This window comes from Nematolebias whitei, chromosome 16, assembly GCF_014905685.2.
Source record: "Nematolebias whitei isolate Nwh7 chromosome 16, NemWhi1, whole genome shotgun sequence".
Taxonomy (NCBI): Eukaryota; Metazoa; Chordata; class Actinopteri; order Cyprinodontiformes; family Rivulidae; genus Nematolebias; species Nematolebias whitei.
Window position 1 is genome coordinate 27,407,994 of NC_056513.1, and position 10,836 is coordinate 27,418,829.

Genomic DNA, 10,836 nt, shown 5'->3' on the forward strand with positions numbered 1-10,836 from the left:
TCCATATGCAACATCTATCAGATTTTTTTTTTTTTTTGTTACGTCAGCCTAAATGTGTGACATGTTCAATTTTTTTCAATTCTGACTTAGGTCATTTTCATGCACGGTGGCGCAGTTGGTAGAGCTGTTGCTTCTTATTGAGAAGGTCGTCGGTTCAAACCCCGGCCCGGGACCTTTCTGGGTGGAGTTTGCATGTTCTCTCCGTGCATGTGTGGGTTTTCTCCAGGTGCTCCGGTTTCCTCCCACAGACCAAAAACTTGCATGTTAGGCTGATTGGTAACTCTAAATTGTCTCTAGGTGTGAGTGAGAGAGTGAATGTTTGTTTGTCTCGTTTGTCTCTATGTGTCCCTGTGATGGACTGGAGACCTGTCCAGGGTAAACCCCACCTCTCGCACAGTGATTGCTGGACATGGACACCAGTGACCCGAAAAGGATGCTGGATGGATGGATACTTGTTCTTTTTGTTTTCTTATGCTATTTGTACTTTTTAACTACTGTTCTGCAACTTTTAGCTAGCCTTTTGTTACTTTTAGTTTTTAGCTACCATTTTGTTACCTTCATCTTTTATCTACTTGTAGCTATTTGTAGTGTGCACCTTACTTTTCCCCTCAAGCCAGTTTTTTTTTTGCCTCCTTTAGCTAGTATTTTAATAAGTGTAGCTAGTATTTAATACTTTTTGCTATTTGTCAACCTTTGTTACTTTGAAGTTTAAGCTATCCTTTTTCTGCCTTTAGCTTCTAGCTAATTTAGTGCTACTTTTAGCTAGCCTTTTTCTACTTTGAGTTTTTGACTAGTGTTTTTGTTGAAGAAATTCTCTCCTTCTCTACATTGTTCACTCAAAGAACCTTTGTCACGGCAGGCGAAGATTTTTAACCAGTATTTTACTTGCGAGGTCAGATTTGTGTACAGGTGAATATACACTGCCTGGCCAAATAAAAAAAAGTTGCCACCTGAATTTAACTAAGCAAATAGGTATGAGCTTCCTATTGGATAATTACCGTAATTTCCGCTGTACTTGTCACATGGCCGAATAAGTTTCATCAGTCCATATTCGCCGTATACGTCACATCTATTACGCGTCACCGCTGACAACCTGGAAATGTGGACCAGTGTTGTGCCAAAAATCGATGGGCTGCCAAATGGCGGCCGCGGGAGCTTGCACGGGAGGACTTTAACAAGAATTTAACAAGATTAACACTTAAAAACAATTATTTGTTTGCTCGAAATTATAGCAAAGGTGTGTCTCAGTGTAACGTTTGCTTAATAAATGCACTTTAATGGTCAAATTAGTTGCATTTCGCCAGGGCGGTGCAGCTGGTTTGACGGTTCCAAGCAACGAGCAGAATGAAGGTGGCAGGCTGTGGCAGGCTGATTGAGTCATTAATAGCTGGTGAAGATTCTCACTCATCCAGAACATGGTAAATTCAAAAAAGTTCAAGAAAAACAAAGTATAATAAATGATGTCCAGTTGTTTTTGTGTTTCTGTCTTGAACGTTTTTGAATTTGTCATTATAGCCATGTTTACCTATTACATGATACAACAGCATGCCATACAGCTATTACTACTCTTTTACCACCAAGTGGCTGAAAGTGGTACTGCTCCATTTTTCAAAGTCAGAATGAATAAAAATGGTCATATCTCAGCCAAAAAAAAGTTTATAAATATGGGAAAATTCATAAATATGTCGCTTCGGCCTATAAGTCGCAGGACATGTAAATTATGAAAAAAAACTGCGACTTATAGACTGAAAAATACGGTACCGCATGGACGATTGATTATCTTTCAGCTTGCAACAAGTTATTTAACCCCAACTGGTGCAATGAGTTGCTTTTTATTTCTTAAACAACCATGTTGAAAGACGCATCATGTGGTTGTGGAAAAGATGTAAGTCTGTTTGAAAAAGGTCAAATCATTGGCATCAAGCAGAGAAAACATCTAAGGAGATTGCAGAAAATAGTAAAATTGGTTTAAGAACTGTCCAACGCATTATTAAAAACTGGAAGGATAGTGGGGATCCATCGTCTTTGAGGAAGAAATGTGGCCGGAAAAAGAATCCTGAATGATCGTGATCGGCGATCACTTAAACGTTTGGTGAAATCAAATCGTAGAAAAACAACAGTAGCACTCGGGGCTATGTTTAATAGTGAAAGTAAGAGCATTTCTACAAACACAATGAGAAGGGAACTCGGGACTGGGACTGAACAGCTGTGTAGCCTTAAGAAAACCACTCATCAGTGAGGCTAGCTGGGAAAAAAAGGCTTCAATTTGCTAGGGAGCATAAAGATTGGATTCTGGAGCAATGGAAGAAGGTCATGTGGTCTGAGGAGTCCAGATTTACCCTGTTCCAGAGTGATGGTGCATCAGGGTAAAAAGAGAGGCAGGTGAAGTGATGCACCCATCATGCCTAGTGCCTAGTCATCCAACATCTTGGTGAAAAATTAATGCAACACAGGATGGAAATAGATCTTGTGACACTGCAAAAGCTCATTGAAACACTATCACAGTGAATGCATGCTGTAATCAAAGCTAAAGGTCCAACAAAACATTAGTGTGTGACCTTTTTTTTTGGTGGCGACTCTTTTTGATCAGGCAGTGTATTTAAATGTATTCACATAAAGACCAGTCACAGAAATGAGCCATGTTATCTACTCACTTTTTCAAGGGGTGACCTTGAAGCCAGCATCAGTTGTCTTACACAAACATATGGTTCATGGGCATAGTTTAGTGTTGGTGTTTAAGGAGACAACCGAGCTTCTTGTTCTCAGGGCAGAGGGGAAGAATGTCCTAAGCCTTCATAATAAAAACATTCATAACCTTTGACCAAAAATTACCTGACTGTTTTGCTACTCTTTGCTAGTTTTTCTACCTTTAGCTCATGTTTTGCTACTTTTGGCTTTTAGAAAGAGTTTTACTTTGTTTAGGTTTCAGCTAGTGCTCTGCTTCTTTTAGCTTTAATAACTCAGGTATAACTTCTTCAGCAAATTTCAGCTACCATTTAGCATTTCTTTGTTTTATTTTATTTACCATCCTTGTGATTTTTTAGTTTTTTTTTAATTAATTACTTATTTTGACCTAAAGTATAAATTTAGTAGATATTCTTAAAGTTTAATTTCTGAATTTTGTTTGCAACACAAGTCATTAATTCTTTTATAATCAATCCAAAGCTCCCACTCATCACAATAAAAAAAACAAAAGAAAAACCAGAACCTCTCCAGCCTAGACCCTCATAATTACGAACGATTTTATATCACCCCCTTTTTCCCCCCCATTTCCTTCCTGTTTTTATTTCCTCCTGCAGACAGTACATTGTGTGTAGTGCAATTAGCAGTTAGCACCTCTGCAGTTTTACTGTAATCACCTGGAAACCTGCTCTTCGGTGGTTGATTGAAGCTTCTCTAATGCGAGCAGCCCAGGTCTGAGTACTGTCTGACCAGACTTGAGTCTCTAACAGGAATGTGTGAAATGTGTCACTTCCTACGCTGTTTCCTGTCCATCAGTCTTCCTGTCTGGCTTTAATGCTGCTGTATTCCTAATAAATGTGACTTATCTACAATATTTAAAATTTACAATTTGCTTGTGTCGCTCCTTTTTTTTAATTTTTGTCACGCATATGCAGCTCCTTTCCAAAAAATTAGACTATCATGGAAAAGTTGTTTAACTTCCAGAATTCCATTCAAAAAGTTAATCTTTAATAGATGATAGATTCAGGGCCCACAATTTAAATGATTTCAAGTATTTATTTGTTTATTTTTTACATAATTTGGGCTTCCCGCTTATGAAACCCATGAAAACATGATTAAAAATAAAATAAAATAGAATACTGTGAAGACATCAGGCCACACTTCTTCTCAGTATTTGCAGAAAAAAAAGAAAGAAATTAGGATGACAACAAATCAATCAAAATATGGTACTTTCAAAACAATATGTCAATCTTCAGTACTTGTTGGGAATCCCTTTGTGTTAATCACTGCCTCGATGTGACGTGGCATTGACTGGGAGTTATGGAAGCCCAGATTTCCTTGATGCTGTCAGCTCTTCTTTGTTGTTGGTCTGGTGCTCCTCATTTTCCTCTTGAGAATACCCCATAGATTCTCAATGGGGTTTAGGTCCGGCGAGTTGGCTGGCCGATCAAGCACTGTGGCATGGGCATCAAACCAGGTTTTGGTGCTTCTGGCAGCATGAGCAGGGGCCAGGTCCTGCTGGAAGATGAAATCTTCATCTCCAAACAGATCCTCAGCAGAAGGAATCATGAAGTCATCTAAAACATTCTGATAGACTGTTGCGATGACCTTGGATTTAAGAAAGCAGAGTTTACCAACACCTGCACCGGACATTGCACCCCAAATCATGACTGACTGTGGATATTTCACACTGGACCTCAAGCAGTATGGGTTCTGTTCCTCACCCTTCTTCCTCCAAACCCTTGGACCTTGATTTCCAAATGAAAGGCACACTTTACTTTAATTGAAAAAGAGGACCGAGGATCCCAGCAGTTGTAGCCCATCTCCCGGATGCGTCTGAATGTGGTGGTTTTTGAAGCTGTCACTCCCGCCTCATTCCACTCTTTCTGGATCTCTGCCAGATTCTAGAATCTTCTGTTTGATAATCCACTGAAACTCACAGTCATTTCTTTTGCTGGTGCATCTTCTGCTGCCACATTTTGTCCTTCCACTAGACTTTCCATTGATATGCTTGGACACAGCACTCTGTGAACAGCCAGCTTCCTTAGCTACAAACTTTTGTGGCTTACCATCCTATGGAGGGTATCAATGATGGTCTTCTGGTCAGTTATGTCTGCAGTCTTCCCCATATTGAACCGAACTGAGACAATTGAACCAAACTGAAGCAATTTAATGACACCTGGGGAAACCTGTGCAGGGGCTTTGAGTTTAGTAGATGATTAGTGTGTCACACTCAGTTTAAAATATTCATGCCCTGAAAAATTTGGGCCGATTTCTCAACAGTATTCTAATTTTTTGAATTCCTGTTTTCGTGAGTTTCATGAGCTGGAAGCCCAAATTATGTAAAAATAAACAAATACTTGAAGTCATTTAAATTGTGGGCTCTGAATCTATCATCTATTAAAGATTAACTTTTTGAATGAAATTATGGAAGTTAAACAACTTTTCCATGATATTCAAATTTTTTGGAAAGAGTCTGTATATATATATATATATATATATATATATATATATATATATTATATCTAAATCCTGCTAATGAACGTTCACCATGTTCACCATTTAGAATAGAATAGAATAGAATTCAACTTTATTGTCATTGCACGTCACAGGTACAAAGCAACGAAATGCAGTTTGCATCTATCCAGAAGTGCTTAGCATGAAAAAATAAATTGGTAGATATATATAGTACAATATTTAATGTGCACCATTAAATCTCTGATGAACCAGATTCTACAAAACATGTATATTTAAAATTTTATAGGTTTTCTTCATCATTTGATGTATTTGCACTCATTGTTTCTATTTTTATTGTTCAGTTTAGATGTGGTTTTGTTTCTTGTTCACGTATATATTTTTTATTTTGCACTTTGCTTTAAAGTTCTTGTTTTGTGATTTGTACATCTGTGGGTTAAAATAAAGTTGAACTAAAGGCTGTATCTCTTCTTTAAACATGTTTGAAGGAAATATTCCTGAGAGATCCAATAATTTTGTGTCTTTTTATGATTTTCAGCTGAGTTAACAGTGTCATTAAAGTGAAAACAGGATTTCATGATAAAGCCAGCACCATTTATGTTATTTTTTTAATCTTCAACGCTAAAAAAACATACATTATTGTTTTTATGACCAGCTCTGCTGGTCTCACCCGGTCCTCTCCCCCAGAGCCTCGGAGTCAGGACGGGCAGGGCGTCATCTTCCCGGCTCCGAGCTCCGCTGGTGACTCGCAGAAGGCGGTTGCCAGACCCCGGCCTCGCGTAATCATGAAGACCGAACCCCGATCCTGGCAGACAGGCGGATCGGGACGGGTCTGGAATTCTGGATGGACGGTGGAAGCGATTTTTAAAAACATTTTATTTACAAAAAAACATTAGTTTTTATAAATATTGCTTCAGCGATTTTTAAAAACATTTTATATATTAAAAAAAAAACTGTAGTTTATTTAAAAATCGCTTTCACCGTCCGTCCCAGACATGTCCCGGTCTGCCTGTCTGCTGGGATCGGGGTTCGGCCTTCATGATTACGCGAGGCCGGGGTCTGGCAACTTCCTTCTGCGAGTCACCAGTTCGTATGTTCCTTTGCGGTGACCAGTGGAGCTCGGCGCACGCAAGGCCGGGATCTGGAGCCCGAGCCCCGAGTCGGCACCACGGAGGATCTTCCACGGTGACCAGCGGAGCTCGAATCCGGGAAGATGACGTTCTGCCTGGCCTGGCTCCGAGTCTCCAGGGGAGAGGACCGGGGTAGATCAGCAGAGCTTCATCCAGCTCGCTCTGAATTTTGTCATCGGCCACTAAGCACAAAAACGTATCAGCACGTCAGCACTAGACCAAGGTGTTGTCATTATTGTCTTTAAAATCTTTAAAATAGGTCCAGCCGCTGCTCTGGTCCGAGAAATTGCAAATGGCGGATCAATGTTTTGAAAAGTTTCTGAAAGATCCAGTGACTCCGCCTCCGACCAATCAGTGACCGACAGTGGTCTGACATCACATTTTCGTACTCAGCCCGGTTGGAACCACAGAGCCATGGGTTCCGAAAAAAAGGGGCCGGTTCTACGTACCGTTACTAATGGAAAAACCTTAGAACCGGGCTGAGTCGAGTCCAATCGGGCCGTACCGTTACTAATGGAAAAGGGGCATAAGTGGCTTTAAACAACTGCTAAGTTCCTGGCAAAAACCAATGCAGACATGTTCCAGTTTTTAGTTTTCTACACCGCCTCGTAGTCTAGCTGGGTTTTCCCCCCCACTTTTCCTTTTAATTACCATTTTATTTTCATTTGTAATAAAAACAAAAAACAAACAAAAAAAAATTAAATTTGTATGCATCCTTTGTGATTGTCTATTGTTGTCATTGTTATCCACTGTTGTCATCACTCCATGTTAAATTCAGGACTCTCTTGTAAATGAGTCCTCGTGGCTCAATGGGACTAACCTGTTTAAATAAAGGTTGAATGAAAACATTTCTTTGGCTTGTGTGTGAGTGTAGATTTGAGATGCTGAAATTTAGTAAAGCTAAGATAATGCGCTTTAGGGTCTACCTGATAATTTCCTCTGGCTAATGACACACAAGTCTTATCAATCTTTGACCAGAGGCTCTTGCTCTTCTTGCTTACATACTGGCCCAGCATCCACTCTTGTGGCCCTATCACAGTTTGAAGTGTGTACAGTTATTTTTAGTTCAAGTCCTGCTGCGTCTGCACCCTTCATACACTCCCCCCCAATTGTTAAAGTGCATGTTTATGGTGTCGGAATTAGAAGTTTGAGTGCAGGATTTAACAGCTTGTGTGTGCTTAGGAGAGATGTAATAAAAAAGTGTGCTGCTTTTCACCCACTACTGTTTTTTGTGTGTTTTAATTCTTCACAATTTGTATTTTATGATTTTAGATGGTAAACGTAGTATCTGTGTGTGTTTCCAGTCAAAGTGATGCAGTTCAATAAAGAGCGAGCTGCACCAGACGTAAGCCAGGAAGAGCTTTCACACACCGGCGCTGTCAGAACCGCTCCAACTGAAACCGGCTTCAGGTACGTTTTCACATCTCCAGCTTATTACATGTTAAAGAAAAGTGTTGCCAGTGTCTGAGTCATATTGTTCTGCAAACATTTGATATGAGAAACACACGCATATCAAATGTTTTCAAGGTTCTTTATTTGTCATACACACCACATGTGGTACATGTGGTGGAACGAAATTGTGTACACAGGGTTTTCATGAAAGGATGATGATTTTTAACTAAATAGGACGTAAACCTCCATCATACTTCTGTAATCTTTGAAATAATATTCTCTGCTGCTGTTCTCTCTTTTTGTTTACATTTCTTAATTTGCAAGAGTAACAAATAAAAAGAAACCCCCTGACCTTTTTACTTATACAGAGGATTATTATATGTTTTATAGTCATATTCCAGTATTGGTGTACTTGTTTTTTTTCTGGAAGAAAGTGTTACTGCTCATAAATTCAAATTTATGATAAAATCTTGTTTTTGACATGACTGTTCTCGTCCAGAATGATAATGTCTCAAATTATAGACATGAAGGCTGTGTGTGAATAGTTTGATGTGTATGAGAAAGATGTAAATCATTATGAAGAAAATGCATCAAAGGATTCTGTGATCACGACCACTATAGTTACATCTGATCCCAAATTAAAATATTGTGAAAACGTGTTAAACAATGATTTGTATCCCCACTATCAAAACACTGAATGAAAGTCCATTGTTGTAGCGCTGGTCCTAGTTTCTAAAAATATCTTCCGCAATGTGTGATGTCAGCAAGTATCCGGATCTCAACGAAGTGGAACTTTGAGTACAATACAGTTAGCGCTGTACTTGAGGAGCCCTGAACATTTTTCTCTAACACCACTTTTTTAAGCTGGAAAAAAAAAAGTCATAATTATTATGGATGCATGATATTGGATATTTGGCCGATATGCCGATATGTTAAAACTTATTTGGCCGATACCAATGTTTTATATACTTTCCTTTGTCAGAACATAGCCCTCTTATTTAGGCTTATTTGCTACAAAAATTGTGCAACAGCTGTAAGAGCTGGTGACATATATTCAGTAACAGCCATATGATATGCATAGCACTTTAACTTATATTAAATGAAAAGTGTTAATTGTTATTTATTAGCATTAGTCACATGTGATGCTGTCTCACTTGTGGAGGCTTGTTCCAGGTTCCTAGCTGCAGTGTGGGATCCTCTGCACTCCTGTACATGAAGGACAGCCTTTTTAAGATCAAAGTTTTTGTATATCTATTGTTCCGTAAGACTAATCATGCTAACGAGGCTAACACGTCCAAATGTCTGTGGTAAAACTCACCAAACAAGTCGTGCTATTAGCTTCTCAATGACGTCAGAAATGACGGCTTGTAACTCAGTTAAGGTTACGTTGGAAAAATATCTCAGACTGGGGACGATGTAGCGAGGCTCAACATAGTCCATAAATCTTCGGAATCCGACATCCTTACCAACAAAAAATAAAACTTCCACACCGCCAACATTTTGAATTTTCCTCTCCACCATGTGATCAGGTAGATGCACGTGACATCATCGTGTTGTGCTGCAGGCAAAAACAGCACCTTTTATATTGGGGAGTTATTTTAATGGAATGGCCAATGTCCGATATTGAACTTTAACACTAATATCAGCCGATACCATGCAGATAATATATCCCTAATAATCATATTAAATGGACTGTACTTATATAGCACTTTTCTATCTTATCAAGATACTCACAAGCGTTTTATAATCTGTGCCTCATTTACCCATTCATACAGCACTCTACTAGATCTTTACAAAGACTAATCAGAGCTTTGTCACATTCATACACTGATGGGACACACATGGGAGGCAGTGAGGGGTTCAGTGTCTTGCCCAGCGACACTTGAGCATGTGACTGCTGGTGGAATTGGACCCCCAACTCTTGCATTGGAGGACGACTGCTTTAACCACTCAGCCACAGCTGCCCATATTATTAAATATTATATATTAGAACGCATTTATCGATCTTTGTCTCCTTTTAAAGCACATTTGCTGTTAATTTAATACTTGGTTAAAATCTAGTATTTTACCTGCTTGTTTTTGTTCTTGGTCATGAGGAGGTGGCACCTGTCTCCAGCAGTCATAGGGTGAGAGTTGGGGGGACACCCTGCACAGGTTGCCAGATCTTTAAAAACAGATTTTTTTTTTTTGCCTTAACATATGTTTTGTAAAATTAAACCTCATTTGTTGAACTTTAATCTAAACCTGTAAGTTGAATGGCAACATCACAGGTCATATATAGCCCAGTCTTGTTATGTGTATTTGTCATGTTTTGATCAAATTTGCAACCTTTTAAAGCTCAATGACACAGAGAATTACAATATTTCTCTCTTTTTTTTTTGGTGTGTGTATGTGTCACAGAGGACCCACCAGTCTGGAGGAAGTGGTAGAGAAGCAGGCCGACCTGATAGAGTACCTGAAACAGCACAACACGTTGCTGAGCAAGAGGCTGCTGAACCTCACTGCTCAGCACTAACCAGTTTGACCTCCTGTGTACGCCAACCAGCAGATCACTGGCTGCAGCGCTCGGGAGAAGGCACAATCGTTTTACTGCTCTGAGACTTGAGTAAGCAAATGCACCTGTACACACAGACTGACCCGGCTCCTCTGTGAAGTATCCTCACCTGAGATGGACAGATAAGGCGGAGGAACACAGGAGATAAAGAAAGGAGTCGTGGGTCACAGATCAGAGACGAGGGGCTTTTATCACGGCCTCCTGTGGATGCTGCTGCGCTTGTTACTGTGAATGAAACGGAGTAAAACGATCACCCGGAGGGAGAGGTTATGACTCATCTGATTCATGCAAGTAACGTTACAACTTGCCGTTTTAAACGTCTGATTGTTATTTTTTTTATTTTTTCCCCCCTTTCTGATCTGTCGTCTTTGATTTGTACTCGTTACAAGATTCTAATAAAATCTTTAACTTTATTATTTGTGATTTCATTGGTTTTTAGACTGTACAGGAAAGGAGCTGACGTAGCAATCCTAAAGTCTGCAGCCGATTGTGTTACAGGCTCGTATTTAATGCAGTGTACTGTGAGATCAGCTGGATGTAAACAGACACTGCAGCATCATGGAGGTCGCCATTATTGCCTTTCACCTGCTGCATTTTACAATT

The 10,836-nt window shown here is 39.5% G+C and overlaps 1 protein-coding gene across 1 annotated transcript in view; it reads left to right on the top strand.

Moving 5' to 3' along the window:
• The window catches only part of tmem192 (transmembrane protein 192), an 18,484-nt gene extending 7,963 nt beyond the window's left edge, over window positions 1-10,521 (top strand). The window contains exons 5-6 of the mRNA XM_037690487.1: window positions 7,592-7,697; window positions 10,080-10,521. Coding sequence (XP_037546415.1) covers window positions 7,592-7,697; window positions 10,080-10,194 — 221 coding nt within the window. The 3' untranslated portion in view covers window positions 10,195-10,521. The remainder of the gene's footprint in view (window positions 1-7,591; window positions 7,698-10,079) is intronic.
• Window positions 10,522-10,836: the final 315 nt, after the last annotated feature.